At 44.2% G+C, this 18,355-nt stretch overlaps 1 protein-coding gene across 1 annotated transcript in view; it reads left to right on the top strand.

The window, feature by feature from the left end:
* The window catches only part of ADAM12 (ADAM metallopeptidase domain 12), a 373,482-nt gene that overhangs the window by 242,813 nt on the left and 112,314 nt on the right, over positions 1 to 18,355 (top strand). Inside the window, exon 5 of the mRNA XM_030940432.1 lies at positions 10,172 to 10,248. Within this exon, the coding sequence (XP_030796292.1) occupies positions 10,172 to 10,248 (77 nt within the window). The remainder of the gene's footprint in view (positions 1 to 10,171; positions 10,249 to 18,355) is intronic.

Raw genomic sequence — 18,355 nt, 5'->3', positions numbered from 1 at the left:
CCTTCCTCACAGCTGGAAGATGTTTTAGTCGCCTGACTTTTTCTCCCCACTCCCAATCTCACCTAGTTTTATCCAGACCCCACTCCTGCCTGAATGATCCTTCTAAAACATCTTTCTATTTATGTCACAAGATTGCATTTACATTTTGATCCTCCCAAATCATCAGCAGCTTCCCCCAGTGCCTCCTCAATCAAACTCAAATTTCTTAGGCCAGTATCATCTTCCACAATGGTGACAGCCCCTACCTTTTCACACATGTGTGTGTTTATTCAGTCATTCATTCTTCCACTTACTCAACAAATGTTTACTGAGTGTCCAGTGCGGTAGCCAACATTGAGTAAATATCGACAATAGGCAAGACACTGTGCACAGAACGTTTTATATATTCTGTTGTTTGATCTTCACCAAAGATCAGTTTTTGCTATCTTTATACCCAGATGAGAATACTGAGACCTCGAGGGATTAAATAACTAGGCCACACCTGCAGTTAATAAGGATTCAAACCCAAATAGTCTGACTCTAGAATCTGAGCTCCTAGTCTGAGGCCATCCTACCCAGAATGAGCCTGATCTTGTCTGATCTTGGAAGCTAAGCAGGGTCAGGCCTGGGTAGCTCTTGGATGGGAGAGTCTCAGCTCCTATACGCTGTGCTACACGCCTCCAGTTCACTTGGAACAAAACACTGAGTCTCGGTTATATGTTTCTGGCTATGGTGTTTGTTGTAGTGAAATTAGTCTATAAAACTGCAATGGGGTGGATTGGGGAAGGGGGTGGCATTCATTTACAATGAGAGACACCTAGAGAATGCTCTTGGGGGAGAGCAGAGTATGTTCAGCTGAACCAAAGTCCTGGAATATGAGGAGAGGAGAGGCCAGAATAGACCTCTGGAGATTCACTAAGTGCATCACTCCAAGGCCCAACTGAACTCAGACCAGTAAACATCCTTACTCTGTGGCAAGTCTGCGGAAGGGAGGATGCAGCCCCTGTCCTCAGGGAACATACACTCTAACAACATATGACATGATGTGCCCATAACAGAGATGCTTTGGGAGTCAAACAATGCAAGGGGCAAACCCGTGTTCCCAGAGGAACTCACTGTTTTGGTGACTTTTCTTCCATAAAATTGTCAGGAAAGGGCAGGCTCTAAGATAGGCCTTCTGTCTAGAGACAGTATACGCCACGGTTAGGATCACAAGCCAGAGTCCGACTACCCAGGTTCAAATCCCAGCTGAAGCACTTAATCAGCTGTGGGATGTGACAATGAAACAGACACCGAGCCTGGCACGCAGTCAGGGCTTTGGAGAAGTGAGCCAGCCATGACTACTGCTATGCCAGTGATCGTTTCACAGCACTTCTTCCCCATACTGTACCATGTGTTCCTTCTGAAATCCCTTGTAGATTCTGAGAACAGATGAGAAGCTGAGAAGGATGTAGCTGAGAGTAAGGTAGACGAACATGCTGATAACTGGGTTGTTCAGGCTTGTGTGTCTCCATCAAATTGCAAATGGCCCCATAGGTCTTCTGACCCCTGCCCCTGCTAACCCCTTCGTGTGCATTTTCACACAATATCCAAGAAGATTTGCAGTTGGGAGTTAGAGCCAAGTGACAGGGTATAAGCAAATAACCCTCCCTTCTCTCTAATGGGTCAGTTTCTCTCATGCATATCCATTCATTCATTCATTCATTCATTCAACAAAAATACACTGAGCAATGGGTTAGTGTAGAGGAAAATAGCAGGTGGAAAATAGAGCTTACAGCAGAGTGGGTTTAAAATATTTATGTTCATATTCCAGATTTGTAATAATGCCTTATATTTTATGAATTGCATCCCCATGTCATGTTCATTTGATCCACAAAGCTCTGGACAACTAAGTGCCCGTCCCATTACACAGATTAAAAACTGAGACTCCAAGACTCAACCCCAGGATTTCCAATTCTGGATGGATCTAGTGATCTCACTATTGCAGACATGTTCTTCCCAGGCCCAGTTTGCCTGAAGGTCTCAAAGACTGTGAACATGATTTTGTAAGCGTTTGTTCTGTCTGCAGAATTGTAGCACAGCAAAATGATTTCAGGGGCCCCTGAGGTTAGTTATTTATAGTCTTTTAACCAGACATGGTTCTTCTTATGGACATGGGAGCAGAGATCCTTGGAGGATGGGTGTGGTGACTTATTGCTTCCCGATCCTGCCCTGCACACTCTCAGGACTAAGTGTGATGTAGCCCAGTTATAGAAACACACAGAGCTGGAAAGTCACTTTTTCTTTGCTCAGATGCATTGTCACCTTGTTTTTTTCTCAAGCAAACATATAGTATGTTGGGGCTGCGTACAGGGAAACAAGGACCTGATTGCAGTCATGCTGAAATGCAGGCTAGCAACAGACATGCATGTACATACACACACCCAGAAACACACATACACACAAACCCATATACACACAATGCATATACACATACATACCCACACACACACATATACACATATGCACACCATATATGCACATACATATACACATATGCACACCATATACACACATACATACACACACACACCCACTCCCATATACATGCACACACATGCACATACACACAAATATACACATGTGCCCACATATACACGCATGCATACCCATATACACACATACATATACACACATGCACACCCATATCCACACATACACACACATGCACACCATATTCACACACATATACACACATACCATATTCACACACATATACACACATGCACACCATACACCGCATATACACACATACACACCATATACACACATGTATATTCACACATGCACACCATATACACACATACACACATGCACACCATATACACACATACACACATGCACACCATATACACATGCACACCCATATACACACATGCATATATATACATGCACACCCATACACCCCATATACATACACATCCATGCACATGCACACACACAAATATACACACGTGCCCACGTATACACACATATGCACCTGGAGACACACATACACCTATACACATATACGCTCACCCACCCTTGGACCCTCCTATTTATGGGCTTTTCTCTGAGTTTGGAAATGACATCACTTTGCTATGATGCCGTGAGTGACACTGTAATGAGGCTCCGCAGTACTCAGGAAAAACATTCCACCCATGTTTGGATTTTAGGTGATAACTTTTTGTTGGGAACAAGCCCCCCAAAATCTGGCCATAAACTGGCCCCAAAACTGGCCATAAAGAAAATGTCTCCTACACTGTGACATGTTCATAATGGCCATGACACCCATGCTGGAAGGTTGTGGGTTTACCGGAATGAAGGCAAGGAACCCAGGGCGGGTAAACCATTTAAAGACATTCTTAAACCACAAACAATAGCATGAGGGATCTGTGCCTTAAGGACATGCTCCTGCTGCAGATAGCTAGTCCAACCCATTCCTTTATTTCAACCCATCCCTTTGTTTCCCGTAAGGAATACTTTCAGTTAATCTATAATCTGTAGAAACAACACTTATCACGGGCTTGCTGTCAGTAAATACATGGGTAAATCTCTGTTCAGGGCTCTCAGCTCTGAAGGCTGTGAGACCCCTGATTTCCCACTCCACACCTCTATATTTCTGTGTGTGTGTCTTTAATTCCTCTAGTGCCACTGGGTTAGGGTCTCCCCGACTGAGCTGGTCCCAGCAGCTTTTCTTTTCTAAAAGAGAGAGAAACTCATGTTTCTGACTGCCAGGTATGGAGGGAAGCATCTGGCCTGGAGTTGAGAGGCCTGGATTTTAGTTCCTGCCCTACCATTAGCCAGCTCTGTGACCTTTGATGGTTTAGGCCTTGGTTTCCCATCTATTCAGGGAAGGGACTGGCTAAAAGAGAAAGGTTGGCCTTAGATGGCCCAAAGCTTCCTTCTGGCTAGAACATTGTGTGATTCAAGCACTAAATCAAGATAGTTTGGCACATTGCATATGGCAAGGAGTCTGGGAAGACCCTACAAAGTTCCCCTAAAGAAAGCATTCAGAATAATTTTCATTTGGCATACTCCCTAACAGACTTTGTCTGGTAGCATTCCTTTCTAATCGCAAGGTCAAGCCATCTTTGTTACCACGTAAGCATGTAAAATGCCTTTCCTTCTAGTCCACTGAGAGTTGAGTAACAGACGTTTGATTTTACTTCCCACATGGCAGAGAGTTGAGGGCTACCAATTTTCAAGTTCAAGAGTTCTTAGTCCATCTTCCTCTTACCCACCATTATATTTGATTGATAGTATTAAACAGAAGGAAAAGTTGTTCTACTGGAGTGGGAAAATGCATTAGGTTAAGTAATAAGTATATAAAATACATGGTTAGAGGTTTTTTGAAAAGCAAAAGATGTAATTTTGTGGTTATGCATGTCTGGGGCTCTTTTTCTGTGTTGTGTTTTGTTGGTAGAAATAGAATGTCTTGGATCAGCAGAACTAGGCAAAGACGGCCTGGCCTAGTGGGACCATGTCTTGTTCGGCAGTGTCTTTAGAGACATAAGACAATGTCTTTAGAGACAAAGAGGCTATACAGTTTGGCGCCCTTGAGGCAATCAGAGTGAGGAACAGGGATGCAGTGTCGGAAGGTCTGCAGAGGACTGTGGCCACAGCTGGCTGGTAAGGGCCATGTGGTGATCAACAGGTCAGGGGACCCTGGGGCGCAAGACCCTCTTAGGCATGACGGCTCCCTGCTGGGTCTCTTTCTGGTGTGCATATTCAGACCCAACAAACCAAATGTTGTGAACCCACAAGCCTGGTTGGTGCCCACCTTTTAGCATCAGTGCACTCAGAGGTGCGCCCTTGGGCAGGGCACACACTCACCTGGAGTTTGTCTTGAGTAGCCACTGCTGGCCACTAGTGGTGATGTAGCTTGTACTCTCTCTCTGCCTTTGTCACTAAGAGGGTCACCCCCCAACCCCAGGGGTTGAAGACTGCGTCTCCTCCACTCCCCATAATCAAATTTCCCAACCAACCACGTGATGCATGGTGTAACAACCATGTTTTGCTGAGTTGTGAAATTATCTGTGTGTTGACTTATGTTATAAAAACTAAATCACATTTGTTTAAACATTTAATGAGACATATTGAAAAAAATTAAATTTCATAAAATTGTCATTGCCTTGGAAAATCTAGAATTTGGAGTTCTAATAATTATGATCAGTAATCTAAGAAGTTAATCACTGTCAGGAATGAACAATGGACTTGTTAGTCAACTGTCTGAAGGTGATACAAAAGTGATGTTAAAGCTGGAAATCCGTTGTTAACTCTACTAATGACTGAGATTGTTTACTTTAAGCAACAGTTTATGAGAGCTAAAATCCACCCCCCTCCTCCTTCATAAGCAATACTTCAGCTGAGTTGTTGAACTGGAAATTAATTTGATACTAATTTGTCCTAAGCTCATGCTTTAACGAGCTTGTATATCTGTGTATTTAATTTGAAAGGACATTTAATAAATAATCTATTAAAAATAAATTGAGATTGAGTGTAAATGAGCTTGAAATTTCAGAGGTCAGTAATTAAAATTATTGTCACCATTTGGTTTTCAATTTTTTAACCAGTATTTAGCTACTTAGAGCAGCATTTCACATTCCTCTAAAATGGAGGAAATTCTGTAATGTATGTGACCCCAAAGATCTGTGACAGTCAAAACCCAGTGATTCTGGTTACCTTAAGCAGCCGAAATCCTAACGGCAGCTGCCAACCTTTCACTTTCTGCATCGTCTTCCGCTTTGATGCCTGCCATGTGTCCAAGGCTAAAAATCCCTACCAGTGAAGCCCAGCCTGGGAAGGTACTAGGATCCCCCTGATGCCCCAGAGCATTATGATCCAATTATATAACCCCCTCATAGTAAAAGAATTATCACGCTTCCCCTACATACCCAACTAAGAGTTATCTAGAGTGAGAGGACCCTGGAGCCATTCAAAATATATGTCACACAAAAGCTAAGGAGGTGAACTGGTAGCAAGGTTTTTGCCCTCCCCGATGGCCTGGGTAGAAGCCTGATGCATCCTTTCCTAAGCCACATGCTTATTGAAGATAGCAGGTTCCTCTGGGGGAGGAACAGGACACTGTGAGAGCTACGCTCCTGCACCTGAATCTTCCAGCCCAGCAGAACTAACCCCACCCCTGAATGTCACTCCCCACCCCCAGCGCCCACTATCTTTGCACATGCTTTCCCTCTGTAGGCAAGTCCTCTCCTGCCATGGCCCCTGCACACCTAGCCATTTCACTCTTCAGTGTTGCATGAAGGATCCAAAAAGGAGCCCACGGTACTTTCATTGTTTGCAATTGATATACTCAGCAACATAGAAAAAAGATACGCTACAAACTGATAAACTGATAGGATGGTGTGGCAAAAGTGCCCAATATAAGACCAACTTGCAAAATCAAAAGCTTTCCTTCACATTAAAAATAATTATATGTAAGACAAAATGGGAAAAAAAAGATCCTATTTATGATAGCAGCAAATCTATACAATATCTATGCATAAGCTTAACAAAAATTTTCCAATAGCCACATGGAAAAAAAATCCAAAACTAGACTAAAGGACATAAAAATGACCTTGTTAAAAGGAGAGGCCTGCTTACCATGTACAGAATAGAAAAACTGTTTATTGTGAAAATATCAGTTCTTCCCAAACTGACCTATACTTCAGTGTAATACAAACTGAGATCTCAATGGATTATTGTGTAGCTTAAAATTGGATTCTTTAATTCATCTGAAGAGAAAATGGGGAATGATAACCAAGAAACTTTTGAGAAAAGAATGGTACCAAAAGAAAACAATTTGGAGAAAGTCACCAAGACAATTCAATAGAAAAAAGAGTAGGTGTTTCAACAAATGGCTCTGGAACAACTAGCTGTCCACATGCCGAAGAATGAAGTTGGACTTGTACTTCAAGCTACATACAAAAATTAGTTCAAGATGGTTAAAGATCTAAATATAATAGCTAAACCCATACAAGTCTTTAAAAAAACGTATACGTGTAGATCTTTATGACCTTAGGTTAAGTAATGGTTTCTTAGATACGGCACCAGAAGCATAAGCAGCCAAAGGAAAAAATAGATAAGACCTCATCAAATAAAAAACTTTGAGCTTCAAAAGATACAATCAAGAAAGTAAAAGGGGCCAGTCCTGATGGCTCATGCCTGTAATCCCAGCACTTTGGGAGGCTGAGGCAGGCAGATCACTTGAGGTCGGTAGTTCAAGACCAGCCCGGCCAGTATGGTGAAACTCCATTGCTACAAAAAAAAAGTACAAAAAGTAGCTGGGTGTGATGGCATGTGCCTGTAATCCCAGCTATTCCAGTGGCTGAGGCAGGAGAATCGCTTGAACCTGGGAAGCAGAGGTTGCAATGAGCCAAGATCACACCACTGTACTCCAGCCTAGGTGACAGAGTAAGGCTCTGTCTCAAAAAAAATAAAATTAAAATTAAAAAAAGAAAGTAAAAGGACAAATCACAAAATGGGAGAAAGAATCTGTAAATCTTATATCTAATAAGGGTCTAGTGCTGAAAATGTATGAAGAACTCTTCTAACTCAACAATAAAAACACCAAAATCCAATTTACAAATAAGCAAAGGATTTGAGTAGACATTCCTTCAAAGAAGGTATAAAAATGGACAACAAGCACATGAAAAAATGCCCAACATCATTAGTGATTAAGAAAATTAAAACAAAAACCACATTGAAATACCACTTTATATCCACTAGGATGGCTATAACGGAAAAGATAAACAACAATAAGTGTTGGTGAGTATGTGGGGAAATTAGAGCCCTCATCTAATGCTCACAGGTATGTAAAAGGGTTCAGCTGCTTGACAGAACAGTTTGGCAGTACTTTATAAAGTTAAACATTGAGTTTCCATATAACCAGCAACTTTACTTTTAGACCCATATGTCTACTCATAGTACATATCCAAAAGAACTGAAAACACATCCTTACAAAAATGTGTACACATGTGTTCATAGTAACATTACTCATAATAGTCAAAAAGTAGAAACAACTCATGTGCTCATCAATTGGATGAGCAAAATATGTTTTCATCCACACGGTAGAAGGTGATTCAGCCGTAGAAAAGGAATGGCATTCTAATGCATGCCTCAGTATGAATGAACTTGAAAACACCATGCTCAAGTGAAAGAAGCCAGTCACAAAAGGCACTTATTGTATGATTCCATTTCTATAAAATAACAGAACAGGCAAATCCATAGAGATAGAAAGCAGGTTAATGGTTGCCAGAGATGGAGGAGCAGGGAATGGGAAGTGACTGCTAATGAATATGAGGTTTCTTTCTGAGGTGAGAGAAAGGTTTTAGAATCAATTAGTGGTGATGAGTATATAATATTGTGAATAGACAACAAAACTCACTGATTATATATGCTTTTAAAAGGTGAGTTTTATGGCATGTGAATTTCATCTTAGTTTTAAAGGACAACGTACTCTACCTGATACCAAAATAGAGTATAGAGCAATAGTCATTGGAACAGTGTGGAATTGGCACAGAAACAGACAAATGAATGTCTGTTTCAGTGGGCTAGCACAAAGAGTACAAAAGTGGTGCCACAAACATATTGTAGGCCTTTGATATATGCCAAGGTAGCATGTCACATCATGGAGAAAAGGAAAAATGGCAGCAAAGCACAGCTGGCTCTCATTTGTAGGGGAAAGTTAGCATTGAACCTCACACTCCCACAAAAATTAATTCCAGATGGATTAAAGAGCTAATTGTAAGACTGTAAAGATAGAAGAAAATAAAGAAGGACATATTTGTGATCCTGAAAACAGCCACCTTGAGCTATACAAAAAATGCATGAAGAGAGAGACAAATGCATTTAAATGGATATACATCGGAAACTCTGAACAAAAAATATCATAAGCAAAGTTAAAAGACATTTCCCATGTAGTAACAGGCAGAGTGTTAATATCCTGAGTATATAAAGAACTTCTAAAATTAATATGAAGAAGCTCAACAGAATAATAAATGTCCCTGCAACCCCTTAACCCCATCACCCTCCTTTCATCACCTTTTAGGTGATCTGAGAATTTTGTCATCTACGTTGAGACCAAGAGATCATCTTAGCCCCTTTCCCGTGGTGGTGTCTGGTTTTCTTCATTACTCAATTGCATCTGGTGCTTTTTCTTAGCAAAGTCAAGGTGGGTTTAGTTGGGCAGAACAACTGGACACCAAGCTCTGCCCTGGACAAAGTGCATGACTGTTGTCATGTGTGAAGGAGCCGTGCACAAAGGAGGGTGCAGTGGAGACAGACTAACACCTGAGCTGCTTGAAAGCAGAGCTTCTCAGGGGAAACCCTGAGAAGATGCATGTACCTTTCTCTGCAGAGATCTGCACCCAGCTGGCATCCAGAGGACCTGGGTGAGGAGTGCTGAGTATACTCAGCCACTTCTTGCCAGTCGGCCACTTAACTGGAGCTGCAGCGTACCTTTTGCTCAGTGATAAAATTAACTTTGATTCCGGACTGATATCTATCTTCACTAAGGAAGTGTCTGTGCCGTGCTTTCTTTTTGTAAGCTGTGACATTATCAAAGGATAGAATATTACAGGCATGACACACGGGAACCTTTGTCTTAGACTTCGAAGACCTTCCTATTTTTCTTTCCTGCTGAGATAGACTTTCAGCTCTCAACTGGGTAATTCAGTGGGGTCCCCTCCTTCTTTCTTCACCCCCACTTCCTCTCATCTGCTTTCCTGTTTTCATAAGCCAGAGATTTAGGCCTTGTTTTATTACATTTCACAGTGTGCTTAGATACCCCCTACAGTTCTTCATCTCATTACAAAAGACAATTTACATGAGGGTAAAATGGCGATGTCAATGTGATTTGTTCTGCTGCTGGATTTTGTAAAACATTCTGTATCAGGGCTTTCCTGTAGGGTGTCAGAGAGACAAGAGTGAAACTAGGGTTCATTTAAAAACCCCTATTGGTAACCTCTAAGTAAATCAGATATTCCCGACGTAGACCCTGTCTGGGTCACGTTGGGCTTTGCATTAAATATTAAGGCTGTATAATAATATTTTATGCAAAAGAAAATTCTATAGCTAAAAACAAGTGGAGAGGATTGGAGGCAGTTGATTTATTATAAGTGGGCAAAAATATGTTATAACTGAAATGGGATTCTCCCCTCCTCCCCTATAGGGTCACTGTTACTACCATGGACATGTACGGGGATATTCTGATTCAGCCGTCAGTCTCAGCACCTGTTCTGGTCTCAGGTAAGTGGCCATGACCGTGGTGGCTCTAGTCTTCAGCCGTCTACTGCAGACAACCTCTGTCTTTTCCTGCTCATGCTAAAGCACTGAGAGTCAGTGATGGAGGCTCCCAGCTCAGCTGCACCTCCACCTGCGCAAGAGAACACGGAGGCCCTCACTGCATTGCTTACAAGAGCATGGCCACCCAGGATCTTAGCCTCATGTTCATGCCCCCTCTTTCAGTGCCGTCCTCAGGCCTTGTGGGGTGAGAGTGACTGAACTGGTTGAATTTCAACATCCAAACATTTTGTGAATTAGCTTCCATTTATGTGACTCTGATGCTTTATAATTCCCAGTGCTAAAGGACAGAACATTAGGTACTAATGTTGAAGCTGCTGGCTTAATGTAAATCTTAAAGGGCCTCCCCTCATAAGGAAACAAAGTAAGGAAACTAATTTAACAATGACCAAGGCAAGTTGAATATAGGCATGGATCGGTAGGGAGTTTGCTACGGTGCTATGGGCATGATGCAGGAAGCGATTACCTTCCCATGCTAGACAAGTCAACCGCAGGTGTTACTCGCAGCCCCCTTCCTTCCACATCACGGTTATTAGCCATCGGGTGGCCCTTATGTGCTCCCCAGGAAAATCATTTTGTTTGATAAATTTCCAGCTGTTTCAGCCTTTTTACTGGATTTACTTGTTTGAGTTTGTGAACTAAATGTTTGTATCCTCAGAGTCCTGGGTAACTTTGGCCCAAGGCACCAAAGCATGGCTCCATGGGAGGGAAGAAAGAAGGGCGTGGAAGGATGTACCTGCTTGAGTTAAAAAGCAGAATCACATTCTGCGTATCAGCAGTTCCTGTGACGTCTTTGCGGGTTCTGTGTGGGATCATGGAGGATGAGAATGTGCATGTGACACACCTAACAACAACACACCTACCAGTTGGTTCTTTGCTGCTCTCACTTCTGCTCCAGCCAGCAGAGAATGAGAGTTCTGTTTGCTCACATCTTTTCCATTGCTCAATACATCTGATTTATCTCTAAGTACTTACCAACATTGGTCCTTTCATGTACCTAAAAATATGTGCACAAAGCTATTCCTCTTCCTCCTTCATCCCGTTCCAGTCCCACTCAGATAAAAATGCAAACTTGGGAATTCCCCTTCCAGCTTTCTGATCCCTTGTGCATGTAAACACATAGTCAGAGATTGGGGTGTATATTCGTTTATTTTTACAAACATAGAGTCATGTCATATACATCATTCTACAGCTTTCTTTTATCACCCGACCCCATCTGTCTCTCCACGTCAGCAGATACAGACCCAAATCATTGAGCAAACACACACACTCGCATGCACACACTCATTTCTGCATACCTGCATTTTTAAAAGCATTTTTATATCCTATTTATGCAATACAATTGAACTTTAAGATGTCTGCTACTCTGAAAAGTGAAGGAGGTGCCTTGTGGTTTGAATTTGCTTCTCTCCAATTATTCATTCATTCAGAAAACATTACTTGAGTGCTTCCTCATTGCTAGTTCTGTTCCAGGTTCTGGGGACACAGCACTGAACAAAACGTGTTCTTCCTGGAGCATTTCCTAGTGGAAGGAACAGACAATGGACATAGAGTAAGATATGTGATGTCAAGGATCATGGAGAAAGACAAAGCTGAGATGGAGGACAGGAAAGGCAACAGGTAGTCAAGGAGGTTTGGGAGGAGGTGAGCCCTTTAGATGATGTAGGTGGCATATCAGACAGAAGAGCATGTATAAAGCTCCTGAAGCAGAAAGATGCCTGGGATATTCCCAGAACAGCAAGGTGGCCAGCATAACTAGAGAGGACAGGGACAGGGAGGCAATAGAAAGAAATGAGGTCAGAAGGGAAGTGGAAAGGTAAAATCACCAGGGGTCACAAAGGTGGTCGGATGTCCTTTGGCCTCCCTGCAATGATGGGTGCCAGGGGAGCTTGGAGCTGAAGTAATGTGGTCTGACTTAACATTTTTACAGGGGCACTCCAGCTGCCAGGCTGGAAATAAGACTGTAGGGAATGTGCACAGAAGCACAGGCTTGGGTAGGTGCCTTCACAGTAACTCCGGTAAGAGGTGGTGGGGCAGGCCTAGTCAAAGGTGGCAACTTTTGTGAGAGTTGAGAGACTTTTCCAAGGGTATTAGAGAGGCTGGTGACTCTAAATTTTTTTGGTGATCTGTGTCTTAGAGTCACTTTCCTGAGGAAGTGTGGGGTGTGAGTACTTGAAAGGACCTACTGAAGATGCAACAAAATCCACCACCTGGCAGGGACTCCAATACACGTGCACACCCAGCATGCAGGGTGGGCGCTCAGGAGAAGGTGAAGGAGGAGAGTTTGGAAGTGACAATTTAGAGCAAAGATGACAACTGTTCACCACTAAGGAGCTGAGGTACATGAGGGAGAAATTTTAAGTAACGAAATATCATCCTGAGAGGCTGCAGGGGAGGTGATGTCAGTGGAATCAGCCAGGATTCAGCTAGGGGAAGGAGGTAAGAGGAATATGCTGGAAGAGATTTGGATCAGGAGAGGATTCGAGGATGGGACCATGAGCCCCAAGAGCACAGTGGGAAGAGTTAGGGAAAAGGGAGTGGGGATAGGGTCAGTAGAGGATTAAAGAGTTGTGAAGGATAAGGGGCCAGTTTTCATGGAAAACCAGTGCTTGAATTCCTGGAGGGGACAGAGATGAGCAGGGTTGGGGGTGAAATGGGGTCAGACCTGGTGGCATCTGAGGTGAAGGTGAGTGACCAATTCAAAATGGGTACTCTGGGACCTCAGGTAGATGTTCTCAGCCTAGAACATGATAGGGTGGTGAATTAGCTGTGTGACAATGGACAGGTCACTGGGCCTCTCTGAGCCCCAGTTTGCATGGTGGGAAGTTTGCATGTTCAAATGAAGTTTGAGTTTGTTTCTGCCCTGTGATGGGTGCCAGGGGAGAAACGGTAAACAAATGCAGTGACCTCTAGGAAAGCCAAGCCCTGTGCCGGCCTCTAGTGAGCATCATGAGACTGTCTTTGTTCTTTGATTCTGGAACTGGACTAGTTGGGGAGGTGTGTTCATGCAGCACTCCTGGGATAATTCCTTGCAAAGCTTTGCTGCTCCTGTAGAGACCAGGGCAGAGACACACAAGGCCATGGTAGTAAGGACCACACACACTGGGAAAGGGAAACCCACACTTTACTATTGTGCCTCTCTGGGGCCTGAAAGGTGGACCTCTTTCTTCAAAGGTCATGTGTTGAAGGCTGGATATTTTCAGCCTTCAATTTGGCATTAAGGTCAATGTGTGTAAAGAAGAGAAAAGCTGCCCAGGGGCATGGTGGCTCACGCCTGTAATCCCAGCACTTTGGGAGACTGAGGCAGGTGGATCACAAAGTCAGGAGTTCAATACCAGCCTGATCAACATGGCGAAACCCCATCTCTACTAAAAATACAAACATTAGCTGGGCGTGGTGGCATGCTCCTGTAGTCCCAGCTACTTGGGAGGCTGAGGCAGAGAATTGCTTGAACCCGGGAGGTGGGGGTTGCAGTGAGCTGAGATTGTGCTCGCTCCAGCCTGGAGACAGAGTGAGACTCCGTCTAAAAAAAATAAAAAATAAAAACTCAAACTGACTTAAAGAAAAACAAAATAATGTGGAGATAGGCTTATGCTACTCAAAAGTCCAGGCATGGCTGGATCCAGCGTCCTAGCTAATATTATCAGGGTCTATTTTCTATCTCAAGCCTCTACCACCTTCTGTGTTACTTTCATTCTCAGGCACTATCTTAGCATGGGCTGCCATAGCAAGATACCATAGACTAGTTGGCTCAAACCATAGAAATTTATTTCTCACAGTTCTTGAGCCTGGAAAGTCCAAGATCAATGAGCTGACAAGGTCAATTTTTCCTCCTGAGGCCTCTTCTCTTGGCTTCCAGGCAGGCGTTAGTTTGCTGTCTGCTCACATGACCTCTCTTGGTGCGTGTACAGAGGGAGGAAGTTCTGGTGTCCCTTATAAGGTCACGAATCCCATCATGGGGCTTCCCTCGTGATCTCATCTAAGCCCAATCAGCTCCCAAAGGCCCCATCTCCTGATACCATCACATGGGGGTCATGGCTCTAACATATGAATTTACAGGGTATATAAACACTCAGTCCATAATAGGCAGTTTTTGTTTTGTTTTGTTGGCAACATGAGGCTTCCATGTTCAAAAAGCAAGTAGAAGAATAAGGGCCTCTCCCCCAAGCTCAGTGGAGGTCATCTAAACACATCCCAGTGGCTCTGACTAGGCCACGGGCTCATCTGTGAAACAATCAGAGTGGCCAGTGTGGAGCTCAGTGATCTGGTCAAACAGGTTATGGGTCTATATCCTGGACCAGGTTGAGGGAAAACTGCACCCATGGCCCCCAAAGCAGGGAGCAGGGAAGGGGTGAATGTACCAAAGAAATGCAATGAGCTTTTGGCAAAAAAAAAAAAAAAAAAAAAAAGGACAACTGAGAGCCAGGGACACTCAGAAACAAATAGGCCTCTTCCAGCAACAATTATGAAGAAATTCTCAGTCATCAAAACTGAGATCAGCCATCAGTGGAAACATCCAGGATTGGCCGGATAATTTTCAGGCTATCTTTATAGGGCTGTCAGATTCTTGATGGGCAAAGAGTAAAGGATTAACTACAAGGAGTTCCTAATAGCTCTTATTTACCTTAATAACACAACTTATAAACCAGTGACATTAACTCATGAGAGTGACAACTGGGGAAGGTATTCCTAGAGTAATATCCAAGCAAGACAAATCCTCCCATAGGGCTTGGCCTTGCCACTCCGTCACGACCCTCCATCGCTCTTCCCAGGCCGGCCCTGCAGTCACTCTGTGCCGGGCACACTGCCTTAGCTCTTTCAGCCTCCCACAAAGGTGCAGGGCAACTGTCAGGTTTGCCAGTTCCTTCCACATGGTGGTAATGACCTTGCTGGCCAGACTCTGCAGTGTCTGAGTCTCCATGTCCAACGCCCATCTTCAGGAGCAGGCACAGACCCATAATTTGGCAGAAAAGAATATTGTGAAATCCTTGCAGCTGGGATTTCAGGAAAAGTCAGAAGAGTAAGTGCTGCATTGTCTTGTGTCAGCCACCAAGAGGGAATGGGAATGGTGATGAGGAACGCTGTGTGGGTCTAATGAACTCCTTGCTGTGGGTACTCCTGAGAATTTTGACTTCTCAGATCTTTGTGCTATTGTTACAAAAGCAGCAGACCGTGCATCAACAGAGAAATTCCGCAGCTGTACAGTCAACTTTATGATCTTTCAAGTCAAGAATCAGACCAGGGCGAAGGGAAGCTATATCCAATCAATTGCTCACTGACAGAAGAATTGATTGAGACTGGAAATAAAGGGGGGAAAAATGCAACTAGAGTAGCACCAGCCTGCTAGCTGTTAAGAAAGAAAACAGGGATTAAAAATTGTGTTAAACGTGGTGTGCTCCAAAAACACGTTAAAATAAAAAAAAAAAAAAAAAAAAAACACGTTAAAATCTAGGAACGTGGAGGGAAGCTGGGGTGTCCTAGAAGACACATTAATTACAGCCCAACAGATTCCAGTTTCTCAGAGAAAGAACATCCCACATTGCTTTAAAAACACAGGATCACAAATGAGCAGGAAGAAAAAAACTCTGTCCTGGAACACAGAAGAATGAGGGAACCCAAAGTTCTTCATCATTTGAAGCTTGAAGCAGAAAGCACACAGAGAGAAAAACAGCACAATCTCAGTAGAAAGGGACATTAAAGAGGAGACGGCTCTTGAATGGAGGGAATGAAGTGCAACATGGAAAATGGGTCATAAAACGGAGTTCAGCCATGGAGTTTATTCTTACTTTGAAATGACTCCAAGTCGAATGTGAAGTTGAGGCCATACGTTAATTTTGTCCCGTGTCATATGTCTCCCATTGATGCGCAACTCCCAGTGAATACGGGTTCAGTGCAGTGCTTGTGATTCTCCTCCCCCTTTTACATTCTGGTCCCCCATTTGCTCTGGCGGCTTGGTGCTCTCATTCCTGCCAGCCAGGGAGCCTGGAGGTACTGTTATGAGCTTCAGATAATCCACAACTCTGCAGGACACAGACATCAAACTGCCACTGAGATGGGAAGAGAATCCAGCTCTTGGCCCAGAGGAACTGACCTACTGTACTTTGTAATGGGACAGATGTCCAGCCCTGTCATGCTCCTGCTGGGGCATCAAACAGCTATGCACCCATCTTCTGAGTTTGTTCCTAAATGCCACCTTCCAATTGCTTCAGCTCCTGGAGGGAAAAGATTGTCTTTCCCTTATTTTTCTGGTTCTCTTGCTCCGCCCTCTCAGCTCCAACTCGGGTATCTGGCAGGAGGAGTCTCGTGGGCTCTTGCTGTTGGAATTAACCCCCAAGTCTTCATCACCTGCAGGCACAGAGGTTCGACTGAAGCTGAATTTCCTAAGGGCCCACCCGTGCTTTAAAAGACCCAAGCCACGCTCACCTGCTAGATGAGGAAGTGGTATCTGGATCAGATCGTGCACTAAAGACTGCTTGTAATCATAGTTATTTCCTTTTTAAATGGGGTCGGTGACACCTGAGCACCAGATGTCCACACACTCACATGCACAGGCGCCCACCTGCACACATTCCCACACGTATACTGCACACTCATATGCGTGCCCACTCCGTGGGGTGGTGATGATAATTGCAGTAGCTTGTACTTTATTTTTCATCGTTGTTATGATTCGTATTTTCATGAAGATGGGACAGGTGTTATTGTCACCTGAGCAGCCAACTAAGGCGTGGCATCCTCAGGGGCCTGGAGTTCGTTCCCCAACCCCCAACATTGCTGTCATGCAGTTTGTACCTTGAAATTGCCATCCTCACAAAGTCCTTTGCCTCATCCCCATATCACCAGCTACTGACCCAGCTCACTCCCCTTCCTCATCCCAGCTGCAGACAGGGGGCCTCTCTGCATTGGCACCACGCCTTTCCTTGTTCTCATGGGAAGCTCACAGAAGCCATGAACAGGTCTCATGCTCCTTGGTTTACAGGTAAAAAGCAGAGACCACGAAAGTGACTTCCTCACGGCCTCTCAGTGATAGTGGTCAAAACTCGATCTTAAACCAAGTCTGGCTGACCCCCTGTTCCATATTTGTTCTGCTAAACCTCTTGCACAATTTGGATCCAACCTTCTTTTTCAGTCCCACTATCCCCCTCCTGAGGAAACCACCCTATTCCCACTATGCTGTTTTTTCGGTTGTTTCCAGAGCATGCCCCCACATGCATGGTGCTGCCCCTCTGCCTGGGACAGACCACTCCCCGCTCTCCCTTTTGGCTCTGGAAGATCCACTCTTCCCTCAAGGCCCAAGTCAAACACTGCTTCCTCCTCCAAGAAGCCTCCCCTGGTGTCCCCACCTCTTTGCCATCTGGCTCAGCCACGTGCTGTCATGCATTTTCTCACACATTGCAGTTCCGGTAGCATAGCAGGTGCTTTGTAAATATGTGTTTAAGGCCCCTCTCCTTCCTTGCCCCGTGCCTTGGTAACTGCCATACCTCATTCTATGAGGTGCCTGCAGTGTATAGGTCTAACACCCAGAAGGTCAGGGCATGGAGGTGGCCTTGCCTTCGCCTTCCTTCTGCTAGACTGGGAGTTCCAGGAAGGCAGGGACTGGGTGCCCCAACACAGCTGTGTCCCAGACCCTGGCATGTTACAAGTACTCAGTAAGTAGTGCAGGAATAGATGTGCCCTCCCAAAGGTCAGGCGGTTCATAAACCTTAATTCTGGCCAATCCACTTTTTAAAAACTATTTAAAGTGCAGTAGATCATATGAAGGAGGAAATTGGCATGGAATGATGGTAAAGCCACTTTGACCTTCACCTTTGCACTTATAGCACTCACTCCGTCAGCATCTGTCTGACTAGCCCACCTGACTCTCCTCCAACCTCTGGCCAGCTGTCTCTAGCCAGGTTTCCACACTGCTTCCCTTCTCCCTTCTGCTTCCTCCCATGGAGATCTTTGGACATCCGGGTAAACTTCTGTGAGAGCCATCCCTGGGAGCCCACCTCAGCTGTTTGCAGAAATATTGTTGGATGAGTGCATGAGTCAGCGAGAGGCTTTGACGCACAGG

The sequence above is a fragment of the Rhinopithecus roxellana genome, chromosome 11 (genome assembly GCF_007565055.1).
Source record: "Rhinopithecus roxellana isolate Shanxi Qingling chromosome 11, ASM756505v1, whole genome shotgun sequence".
NCBI classification, from domain to species: domain Eukaryota; kingdom Metazoa; phylum Chordata; class Mammalia; order Primates; family Cercopithecidae; genus Rhinopithecus; species Rhinopithecus roxellana.
This window is presented reverse-complemented; position numbering and strand designations above follow the sequence as displayed.